We start from the raw sequence: 23,082 nt of genomic DNA, 5'->3' as shown, positions 1-23,082 counted from the left end.
GTATTATCATTGCAAAGAGTGAATTAAAAAAATGTTTTGTTTTCCTGCTGTTAATTAATGTGATGTGGGTTCTTTCCCCATCATCTACTAACTCATCAAAATGCCTAGCATGACTGCCATGCAGAATTAACGCTGACCATTTCTAGACGTAGAAGAGTTCATTTTTAATGTGAGGTCTTTTAGAGCCCATAATACAATTTGCAACTTTGGTCGTGAAAATGTTGCAGACCATTTGGAAGAAAAGGGGTTTTTCACAGCATGTTTCGTTAATTTCTTAAGTTCCTTGCACTCTTGATAAACATGTCAGATAACCTTTATTGTTCTCTAGAGTAAATAAATCCCTGTTAGCACTTAAACTGTACAGTTTCAAAGATGTAAAAAAAGAAAAAGAAATATTGGCTCATGTGCTAGAAATACATTCTTCCACAAATCTCTCAATTAGGTGATTTAAGTATTCCTGCAACTTAGCTCTAATGAACTTTGATTTAAGTGCTTAGAAATTCATTAAAATTCTGTCTTCCAGTGCCAAGGAATTAATGCCTCACAGCCAAACAAGCAATGCCAAAAGTGTTTCAAGGAGAAAAATTGTCTTGATCTAGCAGTTACCATACAATATTACAAATTCAGACACATGGGGAAAATAATCAAACAAAAATGTACAACAGCTGTAATGTTATATAAAACGCTTTAAAAATCAGATAAAGTTCATGTGTTTTTGCCACAGCCATTTTACTGCTGACTGTAAGGGTAATTTCATTTCATTTCTGCAATGAACCCTCAGCTTTCCAAACATGATGTTTTGGAAATGGCCAAGGCCACCATTAAAAAAAAAGGTTGGGGTTTTTAAAAAATACATATCTCATCTCTTGCAGTATTGCTTTGTGGCACATACGTCAAAGGAACAACAATCCAAAATAAAGTGACAACTAGATTTAATAAATTAATATTCTTTTAAAGATGTACAATGAACATTCATTTTTAATCCACGTTTTTAGGGTATCGGGTATTGCTATTTACACATTTACAGATCTCAGCACTGATAACATCAGAAAATGCAGGTAAAAGGGGCACAGCCTTAACTGCTATCTGAATGCCATGAGAAAAGAAGCAAAAATTAAAAGATAAAAACCCAGCTGAGAGGACTGTTGGGAAAGACACCCAAAGAATGAAGACAAGTCTTTGAAAAAGGACACAAAGGCAAGGGAAGATCAAGTAATTCCATGTGACCATTTCTATTCTTGTGAAGACTGGGGCGGCGGCGGTGATGTTGCTTGTTTCCCAGCTTTTCGTTCATAATTCACAAGTCGCTGTCCAACAAGGTATCTAGGATTTAAAAGCAATTTCAATTTGTCACTTGTCAGTCTTAACGTAGTGAAAGAGGAAACTTCCTCTATGGGTTTTGAAATACTTTACTGGTAGTGTTAGTATTTATTACACTTATTTTCCAAGGTTCATATCAAAACAACATCTATCCAGTGAAAATACAGAAGTTCCTTCTGTCTAAGAAAATTCAATATCCATGTAAAGAACAGTCAATGACTGGTCAGTAGCAATGATTTATTTCTCCATTCCAAATGTAGAGAACCTAGATATTGCTGCTGTAATACAACATTGTATGTTTTGTATAAAATGTCTGATTCCACAGATGTTTTGAAGAAAAGCCTTCACTATTTCAGTGGCAGCAGGAAGATACACTTTACTAATCCTATGTACTCAAACTACTACAAAGCTAAACCGCTGTTCTATCACTATGTCATTAGATCTAAATACTTTGGAAGCATATTACAGAATTCTATAATATTATTGGGAGACAGCTGCTCAGCTCCACAGCCATTGTCCTGTGGAGTCTTGCAGGGTTCAGTACTGTCCCCCATGTTGTTCAACATTTACATGTGAGATCATCTGGAGTTTTGGAGTTTGGTGTCATCTGTATGCAGATGACGTCCAACTCTATTACTCCTTTTTACCAGCTACTAAGGAGGCTGTTCTGGTCCTGAACCGGTGCCTGGCCACTGTGTCGAATTGAAGTTGAATCCAGACAAGACAGAGGTACTCCTGGTCAGTCGCAAGGCCAAACAGGGTATAGAGTTACAGCCTGTGCTGGATGGGGTTACACTCCCCCTGAAGGCACAGGTTCGCAGTTTGGGAGTCCTCCTGGACTCATCACTGAGCTTGGAACCCCAGGTGTCGGCGGTGACCAGGAGGGCATTCGCACAACTAAGACTTGTGCGCCAATTGCGCCCGTACCTTGGGAAGTCTGACTTGGCCACAGTAGTCCACGCTCTTGTTACATCCCGTTTAGACTAGTGCAATGTGTTCTATGTGGGGCTGCCTTTGAAGACTGTTCGGAAGCTGCAAATTGTCCGATGCGCAGCAGCCATGATGTTAACTGGGGCATCGCACAGCGAGCCTACAACCCCCGTTGTGGCAACTCCACTGGCCGAGCACGATTCAAAGTGCTGGCTTTAGCCTATAAAGCCTTAAACGGCTCCGGTCCAACTTACCTGTCCGAACGTATTGCCCTTTATAAACCAGTTCGAAGATTTAAGATCTTCCAGGGAGGTCCTGCTTTCGGCCCCACCGGCCTCACAGATGTGATTGGTGGAGACGAGGAACAGAGCCTTCTTGGTGGTAGCCCCACGGCAGTGGAACTCCCTCCTGAGTGAGATCAGGTCGGCCTACTCCCTCCTGACCTTTAAGAGACAGCTAAAGACCTGGCTGTGAAACCAGGTGTTCGGCCCATCATAGGAATATTTAAAAATTTTTTATTTATTTATTTATTTATTTATTTATTTATTATTTAAGCTTATATGCCACCACTCCCCTAGGGCTCGGGGCAGCTTACAAGAAAGGCTAAAATCTAACAATTTAAAAACATCTTTAAAATATCTTTTAAAAAATTAAAGTGAAAGTTGAAAGGAGAATAATCCAGGACTGTTTATGGATATGTCTTTGTGTGATATATGATGTTATTTTGTATGATGTGTTTAATAATGTTTAAAGTTTTATTAGGGGAGAGTTGACTTTGATGTTTTATACTGTTTTTAATTGAGGGCATTGAATTGTCGCCAACACTGTGAATCGCACTGAGTCCCCTTTGGGGTTGAGAAGGGTGGTATATAAATACTGCAAATAAATAAATAAATAAAACACTTCCAAGAGCTCTGCATTGTGTTCATCCCTTCCCAGGATCTAAGTTACATAAACTTTTAGGAGCCTATTATTAATATTGCTGAACTAATGAATCTTACTTAGAATAAGTACTCACTTGTCATTTTTAATGTGTTCATAAAGGCGCTTGAACTGACGGACCTGGAAGGATAAGATCCCCATCAAAACCACCACCATGAGTAGAAAAGGATAAATCCGACGCTGTACTAGATTTTGCATTTCAGGAGTGACACCTGCAAATACATTTTTGGAGAGAGTGATTAATTTAGGCATTTCTATTTCAAACATTGAATTGCAGTAAATCAAAAATAATTGTGATCATGTCCTCCTTTTCTATCTTAATGAACTACAGCCAGACAACTGAACTATCAAATGGTTTATGTTAGTGCTTGTAACACTTAATGCCTGCACCAGCATATTTCAAGGAAAACAACTGAACTGAAATATCAACTGTGTTCCTATCAAGCCTGGCACTTTTGCACTCTGATTTATGGCCCTCATATTCAGCAAATATTCCTAAATATATTTTTAAGGGACAGTTATATATAATTTGAACATAACAGTGGGATTTAAAGTATCACCTACAGCAGAAAACAAAATGACTTCATTGTTGATGGACCACAGACTACACTGACTTTCCAATTTATAACATAATGTTTCACTGACCTAGCAAATGAAATTGTTCTTGAACCTTTGGGCAAGAAACAAAATATGATATATAATATGGAGCTTGTGCTTATGAAGAAGCTTGAAGATATACTTGACAGAGCACTTATTTGAATTGTGCCAACTGAGCATTTAGCATTCAAAGGAAGATTGATGATCCTGTATTTCTCCTGTTTCATCTTAATCAAGCCCAGTGTCTAAATGATAAAATTTTCATGGCAATTTGCACTTACCTAGTAAAGGTACAACACCAGAAGCTATGATGTAAGGTACGCACAGGGAAAGCAACAAAACTGAGATAACAGGCGCTGCAAGCTTCCGTATTATAAAGTGTAAATCAATATTCCGTATTCCATTTGCATAAACCTAAGAAATAAAAGTCAAGATGAAAAGAGAAAGACTATTGAGAATAGGATATTACATTTTTTAATACAGACCTAGTACATTTTCATGTCTATAAAGGAATAATAAAAGAACCCTTAAGCCTTGTTAATTTTAAGCGAGGCTGCTAATATATTTCGCTGAGTGAAACAATAAACATTCTGAATGGGTTTTTCAATACAGAAATAAACAATTTAAGGATAAGGTAATCAAGACTCAAATAAGAAAGAGAATAGAGATATCTGCAGATAGACTACTAACTGTACAAAGCACACCTATAAGAGAATATAATTTAATTATTTATCCATAAACTCTAGATTTTAAAAGACAATTTAAGATAGTAGGACCACTTTAATCTGCCCTGTTTTCATTAGGCTGCAACAGACATTACATTTTTGTTGCTATTTTGGAATTGTATTGTATTTTATTATGATATAGTAACTGCTGTTAGTCACCTGAATGATGAGTCAGTAGACCACAGTATTAGAATCTCTCTCTTCACATATATATGCCCTTTGTATATGTAAATACACACAGAGAGAAAATGAATGGCTACCCTTCCAAAAAGGTTGTATTTCTTCTGTATGTTAATTTATTCAAAAATTGGAGAAACAATTAGCTGGACTTTTTTTTTAAAGGACAGTGGCATTTCTACTTTAAAAAATATATCATTATGGACTACAGCTGGCCAACGTAAAACAAAGTTATACATTTGGAGTGATATTTTGGAATTTTCAAAAGATTATGTGATATCTTTATAATATATGTAGGAGCCAGTGTGCTGTAGTAGTTTGAGCATTGGACTATGATTCTGGAGGCTAGAGTTCAAATCCCTGCTCAGCCATGAAACCCATAAGTGACTTTGAGGGCAAGTAAGACCCTTAGCCTCGGAGGAAGGCAGACACCCCTGTTCTGATCAAATTTTGGCAAGACAACCCTGTAATAAAGTCACCCTATGTCAGAGATACTTGAAGGTACAAAAAACAACAATAACAAAGAAAAGAATAGATTGCATTCCTGTAGGTCTACTTGGAAGCCATTCACGGAGTTCAAAGAGATAAATAGCTACAGAATCACACCCTTATGTCCCATGACAATTGGTCAATCAGTCACACCTAGCATTTCATCTTTACAGCCAACCCTCTGCATTTCCACCAATACAATTCTACCAATGATCACCTATACTTAAAATGCCAATGGCATGACTATGTCTGTGTGCACATCTCCACCATTTCATAATATAAGATGTAATTCTGTAGCTATTTATTTTTTGAATGCCTGAATGAGAAAATGGTAGTGGTGGTGGTAGCAATGGTGAAAGATGGATGGTCCCGAGGCAGTGTTGGCTCTTTAATTTCTTCATGGAACAAAACTTCTACTTATCCACAGATCATATTAAAATCTGTAATTCTGGCTTCAAAACCAGACTTCAAATTATATATGAGGTTGACCTACACTACAGTGTATACTGTATATCTCTTCTCAGAAAAAATAGGATTTTATATTCAAAGTGGCTCTTGTCTTTTTTGTGTTTTTAAGATAAATATTTTCCTTTCATTTGGTTATCTTACAATTTTTAACAGTTCAGATTTGAAACCAAGGATTTAAATCTGTATCATCCAAACTCAAACAAGAGAGACTAAAGGTACAAACATTTACATGTATTTTAGGAGCTGTGCCAGCAACATAAACAGGCTGGTATGTTTTGTTTACCTCTTCCACAACAAACAAAGCAAAAAAACAATTTCTAACCTGCTCAATAACTGTTTTCAGCCACCACTGAGGACCCATCAGAGTTATGGCAGCAATTATTTTGGCATGTAGAACACCAAGAGCCCAGTCCTAATTCAAAACAAAGAACAGTTATCATTTATACAGCATGTTAAACTGTATAACACATCTGCTTAAAATGCACATTTGACTCAGGAGACAACAGGGGAAAAGGAGAAAAATGGAGGTGGGTTAATTACAAAATATATTCACCTTATTTGAATTACATGTATTTAGACACAGCTATAGCAAAACATGGACATACCACAAACTGGATGAAATGTATAATTTACTGATAAAACAAATCCATACTGGACAAAACCCAGAGATAATTCTTTCCTATGGGCCATTAGAAATACCTTTTTTTCAACACACAGCAAGAAAAGAAAGAAGTGTCTGAGAGATGTGGCAAGACATTCTGCTGATTCCTTGAATGAAATTTAGACATAGCATTTCCAAAAATTCTAACAATGAGGCATCGCAGTTTATTCTCAAGTATAACAAGGCTCAGTTATTTCAATGTAAAGCTTAATAAAAATATTACATTCATGATTTTTCTTTTTAAGGACCACTTTTTAACCACTTGTCATAACAACCCTCCTGTGAGGTAACTCAGGCTGAACAGGTAGCTTGACAGTGATTCCTCTAAGTCAGCAGCAACCTCATTTTGGTCCTAATTAAATGGGCATTTTAAAATCTTAATTTTATTGTGCATAATTGTCATGCTTGTTGGACTTTTTATTTTTAAGGTCATTTTCCCCTACTTTGTAATGTAACAGCTATCATTCTTTATCAGGAGATGTATATACATCACATAATTATGACTCCACAACTGTGTCTCTCAGGGCTAACCACATACCAAACTCATCTTTGTAAGTAGTGTAACTTCGCATACGCACACACCACACAGCCAGTTCTGTATTGTTTGAGAGAATCGGGGGGACTGAACCTTACTGAAATTAAAGGAATAGAATGTGCAGTGAGGGACATCTGGAGAAATTCAAAAGGCCTCTGCATATGACATCCTTGTCCAGTTACAAGAAAATAGCTGGACATGTCTCTGCTGATCCCTCCGTTCTCCAAAAACACAAAAATAGCTGTGTTGGGGAGGCAGGCTGTGCTGCCTACAATGTTAGCTTTGGTGGACATTTTTATTATCTTGCAGTCAGAACAGGAATTCGAAAACTACAACAAAAATGAGCTACACCACCATAATTCAATGGCTTTAGCCATTGTTTTCCAAAAACCAACCTCTGAATTTTTGCAAAAAGAAAAGGTGGGTGAACTGGTAGGTACGAATACAATAAATACATCCTTGTATTACTAGAGTTGCTATTGGTAAAAATTGTGCTCATATAAATTAAGGTGACATTGAAAAAGACGATTAGTCCTCCCAGATTTAGAAGGTCAATTATAACAACAACACATTCAAAGCAAGAAATAGATAGCTGACCTGCCATGGATAGAAGAGTGGTGTCTGATCCAGAGGAACTCTCAAAGGAGCAACAATAACTAACTCAAAGAGAAGTCCAAGGAGAAGTGGAACTACACCAGCCAGCAGCACCGCAACTATTAAAGTTTTCATTATCTATAGTGGGAGGAAAAACACAGAAAACTTTGTTTCTTGTCAAAGTCATAACAAACTTTAAAATGTTTGTATGGGCACTCCTACAGCATTAAGATTAATTAAGATTAAATTAAGATTAGTTAAATAAGTTTAAAAAGCAAAAAGAGAAACAAAACCATGATCAAAATAATAGTAAGTACAAGCTAATTTAGAAGGAACCCAAGATCAACCATTCTCCCAGTAGAGCTCTCAGCCAAAGCAAAAGGAACAGAAGAGGTCACAAAACTCAAGTTCCTCCTGTGGCACATTCTGGTTGGGGCTAAATGTAAACAGGGACTCCTAATATGAATAATAACTGGAAACTGTTTTGAAAGCTTCAGCTCCCCAGACCACATTATGGCACAAAAAGGGAAGATGTGCTTCTGAATATGTCCTGACTGATCTTACACTAAGGAATCTCTTTCAGACTCTGAACTTCAAGAATGCAGTTCAAAAAATAGAAGTTCTAAGGCAAGCTTGATACTTGGAAGTATTCTTCTTAAACCTAGACAGCTTTATTGCCTCGTCACTCAACCAGTTGGTTGGTCTTTCATTTTCCTCCTTCCTTTTTTTGCTGAAAACGAATTAGAATAAGATTAAGCACTACTGTTCTGGGGAGACATAATACTATTCACTCCACACTTAGAATAATGTCCCAAGCTGAACAGCAGCATGCAACCCTCCAGCTCCAAAAAGGCTTACCATAAGGGACCATTCCTTAACTTTCTGAAAAATCACTTGGCGGCCTTGTGGCATCCAAGCAACAAGCACTGTCACTGCACGAATGGTAAGCCAGCAAACATACAGTCCACAAGCAGCTGTATATAATTCATGGATTTTGGCAGTCCCCGTCCAAAAGGACATCAACCAACGTCCAGTAAACACTAAAAACAGAAAGAAACATTAGCATTTCAAGAAAAACAAAACATCACATAACATAATCATAAAGGGATTTGGACCATGATCCACAGAACTGTGAAATACTTTCCATAAACCAAGTGGTTTGCATTTCAGCAGCAGTACTCTATAGTGCAACACAGTAAACAGTAGGCATCTGCGATCCAGAAAAAAAAATGTTCTAAACTCTCTTTGAAAGTAGGGGGTGCTGGCACTTTGTTTCTAAAGTCATTTCCGAATTTTGAAGTGAAAAATTCAAAACTTCCCAAAACTTCATAATTAATTCATTAATGGCGGACGTGCATGCGCAATAGTGAAAAACAGCAGGGGGGGGACTTTAGGGGACTCTCACACCCTCATTTTTTGAGCTATTCTGATGAAACTTGTTACAGTGGTAGAACACATTTACCACTGTTAGCCCACCAGAATGTTTCCCTTTTCCTATGATTTTTGGCAATTTTTCATAGTTTATATAAAACCAATTTTTAAAATCATTACAGATATCTGTTCCTGATTTGAAAGTGGGTTGTCTTCACTTTGAAAGTCAAGACAGAGGTCCTCCAGGTCAGTCGTATGTCTAATCGGGGCATAGGGTGGCAACCTGTGCTTGACGGGGTCGCACTCCCCCTGAAGGCGCAGGTCCGCAGCTTGGGGGTCCTCCTGGACTCAGAGCTGACACTTGATGCTCAGGTGTCAGCGGTGGCTGGGAGGGCCTTTGCACAATTAAAACATGTGCGCCAGCTGCGACCGTGCCTCAAGAAGTCAGACCTGGCCATGGTGGTCCATGCCTTAGTTACCTCTAGACTGGATTATTGCAATGCACTCTACATGAGGTTGCCCTTGAAAACAGCCTGGAAACTTCAACTAGTCCAGCGCTCGGCAACCAGGCTACTAACTGGAGCAAATTACAGGTCTACCCCCGTTTAAGGAGCTCCATTGGCTGCCATTTATTTTCTGAGCCCAATTCAAGGTGCAGGTTATCACCTATAAAGCCCTTAACGGTTCGGGACCCACCTACCTTTGTGACTGTATTTCCCCCTATGAACCTGCACGGTCTCTCTGCTCATCAGGGGAGGCCCTCCTCTCGATCCCACCACCATCGCAATCGTGGTTGGTGGGGACGAGGGAGAGGGCCTTCTCCATAGTGGCCCCCCAGCTCTGGAACTCTCTCCCCAGGGAGATTAGCCAGTCCCCTACCCTCCTTATTTTTCGGAAGAGCCTGAAAACTTGGCTCTTCCAACAGGCTTTTGGCGACTGATTTCCTTAGTTTCCCTGTTTTGTCCATTCTATCTTTATAGCATTTTTACTCCTTGCCGTGTACAGTCTTTAGGTGTATGCCTCCTCCAGCACCTTAATGGGATAATAGTCCCTGGTACTTACCTCTTTCCTAATCTGTACTGTATAAAACTATTTGCACTTTTCTGGCACACTATCCCTTTTAGGAGCCAACCCAGGTTTTTATCAAAGTGTGCTTATTGTTTATTGGTATATGTGATTTTGTTTATGATTTGTTTTTATTGCTGAGTTTTATATTGCTTGTTGCCTGGGCTTGGCCCCATGTAAGCCGCCCCAAGTCCCCTCAGGGAGATGGGGTGGGGTATAAAAATAAAATTATTATTATTATTATTATTATTATTATTATTATTATTATTATTATCATTCTACTTCAGAAACTTTGTTTTTGTGAGTGAAACTGTTAAATTGGTGGCACCTAGCAAACCATAACGTGATATTATAGCACAATGTCTCTTGCACAAAGACAAAGTTCTGGCAGTCTAATAAAGTTTTGCCATGTTTTTGTGACAGAACCAATTAGGAAGTGACAGTTATCAACCAGGAACAGAAATCATAGCACACCATCAAACCACTCCTGACAGATGTCCATCAGCCTCAGAATAATTTTGGGCATTAAATTTTGCCAATTTTTGTAAGCCGCCCTGAGTCCCCTCGGGTGAGAAGGGCGGGGTATAAATGCTGCAAATAAATAAATAAATCTGTTCATGGTTTGAAAGTGTTTTTCCTGTTTCATAGGGGGGTTTTTTTTGTGGGGGGGGGGAGAGTTTGTGACTTGAACCCAGAGGGCTTGAACCCAGAGAAGGATTCAGATATGTAACGTTTCTGGGCTCCCCAGACTGAGGGAGTACAGCAGAGAGGGTTTTTGGAAGTGATGGGACACGCAGTGCTTCGAGGAGGCTCAGGCCAAACAAACAAACCCAAAAGGCAGAGGGCTTGAAACCAGAGAAGGATTCAGCTATGTAACATCCCTAGGCTCCCCAAACTTAGGAGTACTGCAGAGAGGGGTTTTGGAAATGATGGGACATGCAATGCTTTGAGGAGGCTCAACCAAAATAAGCAAATAAACTCAAAAGGCAGAGGGCTTGAACCCAGAGAAGGATTCAATTATGTAATGTCGCTGGGCTCCCCAGAGTAAGGGAGTACAGCAGAGAGTGTTTTTGGAAATGATGGGACATGCAGTGCTTTGCCGAGGCTTTAGGCCAAACAAACAAACAAACCCAAAAGAAAGGGCTTGAACCCAGAGAAAGATTCAGTAGACGTTTGCTGCCTCTCCCCAGATGCAAGGAGGGCAGTACACCACCAGCTGAGGGGGTTTGGAAATGATGGACACGCAGTGCTTTGAGCAGGACAAAGGCGTCAGATTTTTAAAACAAAACAACCCCTTCCCCTCCCCCTCCCCAAACTTCCACCCCCCCACTTTTGTCTCAAAAAATAAATACTTCTTGCACCTTGATTTCAGAAGAAAATGCGTCAGATTTTTAAAATAACCTCTTTCCCCTCCCCAAACTACCAACCCCCACTTATGTCTCAAAAATAAATGCTTCTTTCTCCTTGATTTTAGAAGAAAACCCGTCAGATTTTTAAAATAACCCCTCCCCAAACTAGCAACCCCCACTTATGTCTCAACAATGAATGCTTCTTCTTTTACTCCTTTAAAGATTTTTAAAACAAAAAAACCCCTTTCCCACCCCACCCCAAAAATGCCTCTCTCCTTGGTAAAGAGTCGACTCCTTTTTTTTTTCAATGGCTGCCCCAGTGCCTCTAGGTCCCTCTCCAACAACAACAGGCCAGCCATGCAGGCACAGGTGGCAGCAAAAGACCAGCCATCCTCCAGTCACCCTCCTCGCTCCAACTTCCAAGCCAGAATGAGCCTCGTGGCATGCAGCAGAAACATTTAAAGGAGGATATCCAAACCCCTCCCCTTACATGAACATCCACACCAACTGGGCAGGGAGGCAAGCCCAGGCTAGGCTGCTCCTCCCTGCAAACAAGTTTGGTTGCTTCAAAAATACTTGCTCATATATCCCATCTAAATTACGAGCCCATTAAATGAATGGGCTCCAACACTTCGAAATCGAGCATTAATTCCAACACGCTAATGCGCGTCGGAACCCCGTTCACAAATTGGAATAGATACAATTTTATTCTGATTTACAACGATTCCGAGGAATTTGCCCATGCCTAGTAAGCAGTATTTGAAACAGGTTGCTTTCAAAACCATGTCTTTATCTGCTATTACAGATAAATTATCACTGCTGTTCAAAGACTAAGCAGATCCCAACATGTAATTTAAAAGAAACCTGTGTGTTTTCCTCCCAAAATTAAATGAATCTATGTTTGTAAAACATCTATCTCATTTTAGACAGGCTTCTCATGCCCAGTTATGAAATCACATTAAAAAATGAGAACTATTTAAACCATACACAGCATGTCTCAATGTGGACAGACATAAGATATAAAAGTACGTTAGTATATGTATGTAATATGGATATATAAAAATAGAGAAAGAGTTATAGAGATATAAAATAAGAAATACATACAGTACCCTTTTAGGAAAGTAAATTTTGGTTTTGCTTAACACTATTAACTCATATGTTTAGATCAACATTAGTTAACAATGTTTGTACATCTTTTATATCCTTGTACTACTAAGTTGAAAAAACTGTGCAGGGAATTCATTCCAAACTTTTCTTATTTACATTATCAATTATCTATTTCCCCCCCCCCCCCCCCTTATTATGTAGACTATAATAGATTCTCTTTGTTTAAAATACATGCAGTGAAGTTTTAAATACATGGTCAAATTAATGTTTCTTTTCTCCAGCCAAGAAAATAAGAAACACAAGAGAGAATGCTAATGTACTGTGAATGAAGACTTTGGTAAAATAACATAAAATAAACATTTTGATTAATCAAAAAGGCTGACACTGCTTCCATACAACATATAATACTCAAGGCTCAGAACTTTCTGGATTTCTCTAAAATAAGAAGCAGCTGGTTGTTGTGAAATACATACCTGGTAACGTAAGGCAGATAAGACTTGCAATTAGCAGTGTTATACACATAAAAACAATCAACAGAAATATCTGAAATAGACAAAAAGTAGATAACCAATTAGAGGGATACATTAAAACAATTACAAATTCATGAGAAGTCACACATAAAAAGTTAAAACATGATGACTTTATTTCAATTGTAGTGCAATTCTGTGGATTTCTGGTCAAAAATAAATCCTACTGGATTTAGTGGGACTTACTGCCAGTAAATATCTACAGGGCTACAGATGTATGTGTCTGGAAGTATTTTATAACAAAACAGTCTGTTTTATGTTGTTTATGCCTAGATTTTAGACTGATGGTTTTACTATTAAAATTTGGCCACACAGATCAGTGCTCAGCCACTACAGAAAAACAATTGTAATTTTTGAAAATAAAGGACTCGGCTTTCTATCTATAGATCATGCTAAATTCCAGGATTTTCACAACATAGACAACTACCAATATTTAACAATAGACAGTAAAAGGAAAACATGCTAACATCCAGGAAAGAAAACAAACATGCATGTATACACACAAACATACACATATATGCACACAGAAACCATAAAGCAGAGTGGCAAATGGAGTTTCATTAGTACTAGCACACACACAGTGAGATTTATTGTTATGGTTGAGCCTTATGGCTCCGATACTGGGAGACGTGGTCGTAAGACTCCTCGGGAGTCAGACTCTCTTGAGGAGCGAGAAAGGAAACGGCTGCGGGACTTATTTGCAGAACCAACTGACGAAGACTCCTTTGAGGGTTTTACCGAAGGAATGGAGGAAGAGATGGCTAGCTCAGAGGAGGATGACATGGAATGGACTCGTGTGAGAGAGGATCTGGGTGCCACTGGCAATGATAGTGTGGGAGGCGACTGGCAGGTTGCAGGATTAGACCCGTGGACGAGCTGGAGGGATGGGACGGGATCCACAGCTGGGGATGCTGTGGGGCGTAGTCAAAGGTGTTTTAGCTCTGATGAGGATGATGATGATGAGGCACCTGGAATTAGGGTAACAGCTGACAGCGATGAGGAGTTGTAACTGGCATAAAATGGGGTTTAGAATCCAGGGCTAATTGCGTTGGGCAAGGTAATCTGGACGAACGCTTGGGCTCTTGTTGGGAACTTCCTGAAGACGGGTGTGATTCGTTTGCTGAATACGTAAGTTACCAAGGACACTGGGCATAGACGGCGGGAGGAACTGTGTGGGCTTTTCCTGTGCAACTTGTGTTTAATCTTAATAGCTTGGACCTCCGTCGTCTTTTTGACGGACACTAATTGCCTACTCTGGACTGACTGACTGACTGACTGACTGACTACGACCTCGGACTATCCCTTCTGTGGCTATCGGTGGAACTGGTGAACTGAAGACATCTGTACCTGGCTTTCGACCTCGGACCGGATTGAGACCCCGCTGACCGCTGCTGCCCTGATTGATGTGTTTGAACCCGGAGTTCGGCCGCTGCTCGGAGGAGTAACATCTTAGTTACTCAATCACAGCTTTTGGGTAGCAGAGAGGAATCTGCTGCCAGTTATTTGTGTTTCTTTGAATCTTGTTTACCAGCTTTTGTTTGTTTAAAGTGCCAGGCTGAAGTAAGCATTTTTGGTTTAACCCGGATTAAACTCCAGTTTGATCCGGTTTATCTTTTGAAACGTTTTTTAGTTTCTTTTTCTTTGAAGGCAAGTGTTTGCCTTGCCCTTTGTCTTTTACGGGCGTTTTTGGTTCTGTAACTTTAATAAACTGTGTTGAACCTTATTTTGGTGGCGTTCTGTCTCTGACATTTATACCCAATATATTGCATTATCTATTCTCTTTGGCCTGATATACACTGCTATATAATGCAGTTTCTGAATGAACATTAACTACACTGAACTGGATTATAGGGCAGTGTAGGCTTATAAAATCCAGCTCAAGGCAGTTAATCTGCATTCTGAAACTGGATTATATGGCAGTGTAGATCCAGCCTTCGTTACATAAAAGAAAATCTACCTCAACAATGTAACAATGTACTGAGGTAGCAGACTCTATTGGAAGCAAATAGCCATGATCTTTAAAAAACAAGCTTTTTGTCTTTTCATTATATAAGTATAAGCAATAATAATGACATTTAGTTTGGTGACAAAAAAGATTGAAATGAGGTCCAGGAGAAATGACAGGAAAAAGAATACACACAAAAATACTGCCTTTGGAATTAGTTCTGTAGATACTTGAAACAAGGAAACAAAAAGGATGCCAATAAATAGAAAGCATTGGAAAGGTCTGCCTACCCTGAGTGGAAATTTTAAAGGCCTTCGGTAAGGCTGAAAACCAACAGGTCCTCCTTGTTGTAGTATGGCTTGGTGGGCTGCGTGAAGACCTTCTCCCACAACTGGAATGGCATTGTTATTGCGAGCAGGTTGGTTATTAGGCTGTTGGTTTGCATTGTTTTCATTCTCTTCCTGGTCTCCAAGTAAGTAAGAATGCAGATCCCTACAACAAAGGATCGAGGAAATATTAACTCCCTGTGGCTATTGTAACATCTCTTGATAACAGCATATAATCAATATGAAGCAATGTCACTGATAAGCAACACAACGTGAACTGACTAATGACATCAATTTCAAACAGTTTTTTTCATGCCCAGTTCTAGAAAGATGGCATGACTATGGTACCAAAAAGTCATGTCAACTGACTGGAATATCCAAAAGAAAAAGCACTCCTATAGCACAAGAACTCTACTTGATGGGGATGTTGAGAAAACATGCAAAGCTACTATTGTATTTGACTGCTGCAGTGAGAATCATCTTTGCCCAGAAATGGAAAGACTCAGCTCTCCCAATGCAAGAAGATTGGCTTTTGAAGATATAAGAGTTATCTGAGATGGACAATGCCGATGATGTTGATGAAGGAGAAATCCTTGACCAATTTCACAAAAGACTTGAGGCGCATTTATTACTTTTTTACACTAAAGATAGGGACAACATTCTATTATCTGTATTGTTTTTCTGATTTAGAAGAGTATTATGAAAAATAGAAGAGTGGTTATATAGTGAGATATTAACGCAGTGGTTCTCAACCTGTAGGTCCCCAGATGTTTTGGCCTCCAACTCCCAGAAACCCTAACAGCTGGTAAATTGACTGGGATTTCTGGGAGTTGTCGGCCAAAACACCTGGGGACCCACCGATTGAGAACCAATGTATTAAGGGAACCTTATTGCTGTATGTGTATAGTAGAGGAATGTGTTAAGTTGTAGTAGTTAGGATTATTGTATTACACAGAGTTCTGATAGCTGTTGTAGGTTAGTTTTTGTATTTAAAAAACATTTATTTCGTTTTTGGGGGTTGGTTTTATGTACAGTAGAGTCTCACTTATCCAAGACTCGCTTATCCAAGGTTCTGGATTATCCAAGACATTTTTGTAGTCAATGTTTTCAATATATCATGATATTTTGGTGCTAAATTCGTAAATACAGTAATTACAACATAACATTACTGCGTATTGAACTATTTTTTCTGTCAAATTTGTTGTATAACATGATGTTTTGGTGCTTAATTTGTAAAATCATAACTTAATTTGATGTTTAATAGGCTTTTCCTTAATCCCTCCTTATTATCCAAGATATTCGCTTATCCAAGCTTCTGCCAATCTGTTTAGCTTGGGTAAGTGAGACTCTACTGTAATTTGTCTTTCTGTATATGTCTTTGTTTGACCATAGATTTGCTACCTTGAATAAAAATTAGTTTTAAAATGCTCAAACATGTTCTTTCAGGCATATGAGTGAATTCCACTTACAGTAAGTATCCAGCAGTAACAGTCCACGCCCGTACAAGACCCTTCAGCCACTGCCTCGTGTGTCCTTGTTCAAGCAAAGCTGGAAGTACAACCTGAAGCAAAAGCAGTTCGAGGGAAAGTTCACTCACAGGAGCATCACTGCAGGAATAAGAGGGAGCAAAGACAGTGTAAACAACAACCTAGGGACCCCAGTGTAAACTGTCATTGTTTAGGGGACTATTAACCATTTGTAGATAAGCATTTCCTACACATCACTAATTGGTGTCAAATAAATAAATAAATAATAAAAATAAAATACAACAACATAAGATGCATTCAATTACAATGAATTAATACATTAAAACTTATAAAAATCATAAAAGCATAAACTCAACAACAACAACTGAAAAACAATAGCTGGGCACAATGGGCGTGTTCAAAAAATGGATGCAAGGCAATACAATGTGCAATATATTTCAAGGTCACTAGTAAGATGGGCCAGTAATAAAGTGCAATGGCTGGGTATAGGTGGAGGTAAAAGGACTCAAATTGTGCCAAATTAGTCAAAAGCACATTGAAATAATCAGGTTTTCAGGTCTTTCCAGAATGTGGCCAAGGTAGGGGCTAATCTAATTTCTCTCGGGAGAGAGTTCCAGAGTCGGGAGGCCACCATCAAGAAGGTCCTCTCCCACATCCCCACCAACCATGTTTGGGGTGGCAGAGGAAGTGAGAGAAGGGCCTTCCCAACAGATGTTAAAGTTCCCACAAGTTCATAGTAGATAATGCGATCACAAAGATAAGCTGGACCTGAACCGTTCAAGGCTTTATAGGTGATAACCAGCACCTTGAATTGGGACTGGAAACTTACTGGCAGCCAGTAGATCTGTTTTAATGGGGGGGGGGGGGGGGTTGTTGTCCGCTCCCTATAATTCGCTCCCGTGAACAATACTGTTGTACTAATTGGAGTTTTGGGGCTGTCTTCAAAGGCAGCCCCACATAGAATGCATTGCAGTAATCCAATCTGGAATTAACTAAGGCATGGACCACCATGGCCAAGTCAGAGCATTATGTCTCCCACCAAGAAAAGGGTACAAATGCAATGCAACCTTATGAAATACATGGTGCTTCTACACAAAATCTGCACGGTTCGTTCTTCACATATACAAGAAATTAGAAAGGTTTAATTTATAACAAAAACCAAAAGCTTTTTATAGTTTGGTTCAGGAATAATATTAAACTACTCAAAAGCCCTGTGCTTCTCTTCCCTCTTTCTGTTTAGAGATCAGAATCTTTCATTCTGTTTTGAATTGAATATTAATTGTTTTGATCAAATCCTGATCCATATTTAATACCACAATCTGGAAAAACAAACACAAACTGTAAGTCATTGTTTGAAGTTTACTTTTCCCCCTAGAACATTGCTACTAGACCTAACCACAATTTTAGGTTTGGTTATAAACATAAACTAGTTATAAGTATAATATGTGGTTAGACAAAATAGGAACAAAATATTCCTGTTTTCTCTTGTGTATATCAGAAACTGACAGAAAAAGGGGAAGCTCAAGAGTTTTGGGATTTTTTTTTAGATAACACAATACAAAAGCTTAGTAATAATAGTAATAATTACTAATAAATAAATATTAATAAAACCAGGAGTTAGTTTCAAAAACAAAAAATATTTCAGAGTGTAATTTATCTTACCTGTAGAGCATGACATTATATGGAAGAAAATGAGGCAGGAGATATTTAATAATTCGTATTGGAAGCCAAAGCATGAGCAAGACAATTGACCCAAAGACAATCTGCAATGAGAAAAAACAATCTGGAATAACTTCCTCACATATAATCTATTTAATATTCCAGAACAATTATTTATTTATTTATTTATTTATTTCCGATATTTCTGCCCTGCCCTTCTCCCCGAGGGGACTCAGTGCAGCTTACACAACTGGCAGGATCACTACCAGTATATCATAATACAATAAAATAATAAAACAATTAAAATAGTTAAATAACATAGTAAAATACAATATATAAAATATTTAACACAGTGCAACGCCAAATACATATACCAATCATCCATCAGACCTTGTGCAAGAGCCTTCATCCAATCCATGTCAATTAATCCAATTAATGCAAAGGTTTGAATCATAACTAAGTCATTCAACGCTTACTTCCTGTACATGAATTCTACTCCTGTTTACTACTAATAATAGCTTGCTGCCACATCGGAATTTCCTGGTTAGTTCTTATACTCAAATAAGAAGAAAATCTCACTTGAAGCGTCAATTAAGATTCTTCTTGAGAGGAAAAACACTAGCCTACGACTAGTTTACCAATTCAGAAGGGAAACGATGATTGATCACAGATAAAATCAAGGAGAAGAGAGTTTTTTCTAGCTTTGCAGCTTATATCTTAATTGTTTTGAAAACTGGTAATTTTTCTCTTCTGGAGCATGCACAAGTAGTTTACTAAAATAGGCTCCAAACTAGGAGCCAGCAGATCAGAGTTCGCTTGTAAAATTTACTTTTCTCAAACATTCTAGAACAAAGCTTCTGCAGGAAAATTAGAATGTTCTGGTTTACACTTTATAGTGTGGGCAGGCTGAGATTTGGACTATAATTATGGAGACCAGGGTTAAAACCCTCACACAGTTACAAAACCCACTGTGAGATCTTGGGCAAATCATTATGCATTGCTTCAAAATAAAAGATTAGCAACCACAGGAAATATCTCCAGAAAAAAATAACACAGATGCTTGCCTCTAAAGTAAGAATTTAGCCATTATTTTTGTGCTTTTTGATCTTTCCTAGGACCTGAATAATTTTTGAATATACAATCTGAAGAGTCCAGAGTGATTTTTGTTTGGATCTTTCCTAATCTGTATTTTACTGCTACAATCATGATCTAGAGCAGATCTCCATACAGGATGAGAAAGAGGACTTCTAATATACAAGTTTGTATAAACGTCTGGAGTTTAAGCCATATAGGAGTTCTCACTAGGTAAAAGATGCAATATCTTTGCATGCAAAGCACTTTATAACAGAATTTGAGGTTTTTAATGGCTTTGGGTATTTGAAATCCAGAAATTGCTTGCTACTTTAGAAGGTGAATTGGCAATTACAAATGTAAAAAAACCTGCTTACATTCTAAACAGAATCAAAATATAAAATGATTGACAGTGAGAAGAATATCAAGATTTTAAAAGAAAAAAGTGGAACGACTTATTTACCACTGATAAAATAAACCTTCTGAGATGCCTATAGATAGGCAAATGAATCATTTCTTGAACTGGATTGAAGTCTGGATCATTTAAATTTCTCAGAAACCAGAGGACACCAGGTCTCAGCACCTGAAATAGAAAATTAACATTTGAAAGGGAACATAAATGCATGCAGGTCAATTTTTGAGGGATTAAAACTTTCAAATTAAATTTTTCATTTATGTAACATTTCATTTGTAAACCTTAAACTGCCCTGAGTCTCCTCGCGGAGATAGGGTGGGATATAAATAAATAATTATTATTTTATTATGACACAGCAAACAAGATAGATATGCTGGATTTCATATCACAAAATCACAAGTCGAACACTTCCCAAGTGTCTAGGACTGTGTGATGTATTTTCGGATGATGCGCGCAGATCCCAGCAGGATGGCCTTTTGCAGCTGGCAGATCATAATTTTGTCAATGTCTATTGTTTCCAAATGCTGGCTGAGATCTTTTGGCACGGCACCCAATGTGCCCATCACCACTGGGACCACCTGCACTGGTTTCTGCCAGAGTCTTTGAAGTTCAATCTTGAGGTCCTGATAGCGGCTGAGTTTTTCCTGTTGTTTTTCGTCAATGCGACTGTCACCTGGGATGGCGACATCAATGATCCAAACCTTTTTCTTTTCCACAACTGTGATGTCTGGTGTGTTGTGTTCCAGAACTTTGTCAGTCTGGATTCGGAAGTCCCACAGTATCTTTGCATGCTCATTTTCCAATACTTTTGCAGGTTTGTGATCCCACCAGTTCTTTGCTGCTGGCAGGTGGTACTTGAGGCATAAGTTCCAATGAATCATTTGGGCCACATAGTTGTGCCTCTGTTTGTAGTCTGTCTGTGCAATTTTCTTACAGCAGCTGAGGAGATGATCAACGGTTTCGTCGGTTTCCTTGCACAGTCTGCATTTTGGGTCATCAGCTGATTTTTCGATCTTGGCCTTGATTGCATTTGTTCTGATGGCTTGCTCCTGGGCTGCAAGGATCAGGCCTTCTGTCTCCTTCTTCAGGGTCCCATTCGTGAGCCAGAGCCAGGTCTTCTCCTTATCAGCTTTTCCTTCAATTTTGTCAAGGAACTTTCCATGCAGTGTTTTGTTGTGCCAGCTGTCAGCTCTAGTTTGTAGTGTGGCTTTCTTGTACTGGTTTTTTGTCTGCTGTGCTTTGAGGAGTTTCTGATTTTTGACTTCAATCAAAGCAGGTTCTTCACTTTGCTTTACATATTCTGCCAGGCCATGTTCTTCTTCTTTGACTGCTTGTTTTACTTGTAAGAGTCCTCTGCCCCCTGATCTTCTAGGCAGATACAGCCGGTCAACATCACTGCGAGGGTGCAGTGAATGATGAATGGTCATGAGTTTTCTTGTTTTTCTGTCCAAATTGTCCAGTTCCATCTGTGTCCAGTTTATGATGCCAGCAGTATATCTTATGACAGGAATGGCCCAGGTGTTTATGGCCTTGATGGTGTTGCCTCCATTGAGCTTGCTTTTGAGAATTTTTCTGACCCTTTGTGTGTATTCTTTGCTGACCACAGTTTTCACATGTTCATGCTTGATGTTGTCCAGCTGTAGTATGCCCAGATATTTATAGGCCTCTGGCTGGTGACACTTTATTGTTTGGCCATTAGGCATATTTATGCCCTCACTTTCAATGATTTTTCCCTTCTTCAATGCCACTGTCGAACATTTGTCCAAGCCAAACTCCATGCTGATATCAGTGCTAAAGATTCGGACAGTGTTAGTCAGAGACTGGATTTCAGTTTCCGTTTTTCCATACAGCTTCAGGTCATCCATGTATATCAGATGTGAAATTTTGTGAGAATTCTTAGATGTTTGATAGCCGAGATTTGTTTTTTGTAAGATTGTTGACAGAGGGATCATGGCAATAATGAAAAGCAGAGAGGACAATGAGTCTCCCTGGAAAATTCCTCTCCTGATGTTGATAAGTCCATAGCTTTCATTTCCAACAAACAGTTCAATTTTCCAGTGCTCCATCATGTTTTCAATGAAGGTGCCAATGTTTTTACTAATCCCGATGGCGTCCAGGCACTTGATGATCCAGCTGTGTGGGAGTGAGTCAAAGGCCTTTTTGTAGTCAATCCACGTCATGTGAAGATTAGCTTTTCGGCTTTTACAGTTCTCCAGAATCATTTTGTCAATCAATAACTGGTCTTTTGTGCCCCTGCTTTTCAGTTTGTTGCCTTTCTGTTCATCTGGCAAGATGTTTTTTTCTTCAAGATAGTCTTGAATTCTGTCAGCTATGATGCCAGTCAGTAGTTTAAACATAGTGGGCAGACACGTTATTGGCCTGTAGTTTCCTGGTGCTGCTCCTTTTGCTGGATCCTTTTGTATCAGGTATGTTCTTCCATTATTATTATTATTATTATTATTATTATTATTATTATTATTATTATTATTATTATTAGAAACAGTCCACTAATTCTCACAATGTCCTGGGGGCTAATCCAAATTGTATCACCCACCCCACTTCTTCAGCCCACTTAAAATAAGTGAGACATTTCTTCATATTGATAACAAAAAATGCACTCTCGAGAAGAGAGAACTGTTGCCCAGTGGATCCGTAAAAGGAAACTGAAATCTTGGACTAAAGGGGACAAAAGAAATGGAATGGATGGGGATGCAACTGACTTGTAGTCTGCAAGATCATCAGCACTAAGTCTAGCAGGAATTTTGACAAAGGAGGCCTGGTATCTCTGAGCAAGGGCCTTCATGCTGTTGAGCAGATGCATGATCAGTCTGTTTTCCTAACAGAACTTTAGGATATTCGATGATCAATAATCACAGCCCTCACACACATCAGATAATTATCACCATAGTGCAAAAAGGTCAGCAGGATATCACCAAGTCTCACATTTTGTGCGAATTTCCATTAAATTGTGTAATAATTCAGTAGTTTAAGGACAAAAAATTGTTTCTTAAAGCAGCATGGGTGAGTGAAATTAGGAACCCAATTTTTTCTAAAACCTTTACGGAAAATACCTTAGGGGAGTTGCTTTCAACCACTGCTGTATGGAAATACTGCTAAGCTGTTAACCACAAGTGCCCAATCAATTTGCATTACAATATGAAATATATTCATGGGAAGAGCCACCAATGCTGGGAAAAGCTAAAGGGAGCAAGGGAAAGAGGAAAGTAGACTGACTCAATAAAGAAGCCATAGCCCTGGGTTTGCAAAACTTGAATAGGGTGGTTAATAATAAGATTCTTTGGCAGTCCCTCATTCACAGGAT

The 23,082-nt window shown here is 38.7% G+C and overlaps 1 protein-coding gene across 1 annotated transcript in view; it reads right to left on the bottom strand.

Moving 5' to 3' along the window:
- Positions 1 to 915: 915 nt before the first annotated feature.
- Positions 916 to 23,082, bottom strand: part of marchf6 (membrane associated ring-CH-type finger 6) — a 65,469-nt gene continuing 43,302 nt past the window's right edge. Inside the window, exons 16-26 of the mRNA XM_003219810.4 lie at positions 19,809 to 19,928; positions 18,278 to 18,378; positions 16,598 to 16,735; positions 15,093 to 15,294; positions 12,804 to 12,873; positions 8,297 to 8,478; positions 7,442 to 7,576; positions 5,971 to 6,060; positions 4,071 to 4,203; positions 3,269 to 3,404; positions 916 to 1,323 (exon numbers count right to left, since the gene is read on the bottom strand). Of these exons, the coding sequence (XP_003219858.2) occupies positions 1,233 to 1,323; positions 3,269 to 3,404; positions 4,071 to 4,203; positions 5,971 to 6,060; positions 7,442 to 7,576; positions 8,297 to 8,478; positions 12,804 to 12,873; positions 15,093 to 15,294; positions 16,598 to 16,735; positions 18,278 to 18,378; positions 19,809 to 19,928 (1,398 nt within the window). The 3' untranslated portion in view covers positions 916 to 1,232. The remainder of the gene's footprint in view (positions 1,324 to 3,268; positions 3,405 to 4,070; positions 4,204 to 5,970; positions 6,061 to 7,441; positions 7,577 to 8,296; positions 8,479 to 12,803; positions 12,874 to 15,092; positions 15,295 to 16,597; positions 16,736 to 18,277; positions 18,379 to 19,808; positions 19,929 to 23,082) is intronic.

Source organism: Anolis carolinensis, chromosome 4 (assembly GCF_035594765.1).
Source record: "Anolis carolinensis isolate JA03-04 chromosome 4, rAnoCar3.1.pri, whole genome shotgun sequence".
Taxonomy (NCBI): Eukaryota; Metazoa; Chordata; class Lepidosauria; order Squamata; family Dactyloidae; genus Anolis; species Anolis carolinensis.
This window is presented reverse-complemented; position numbering and strand designations above follow the sequence as displayed.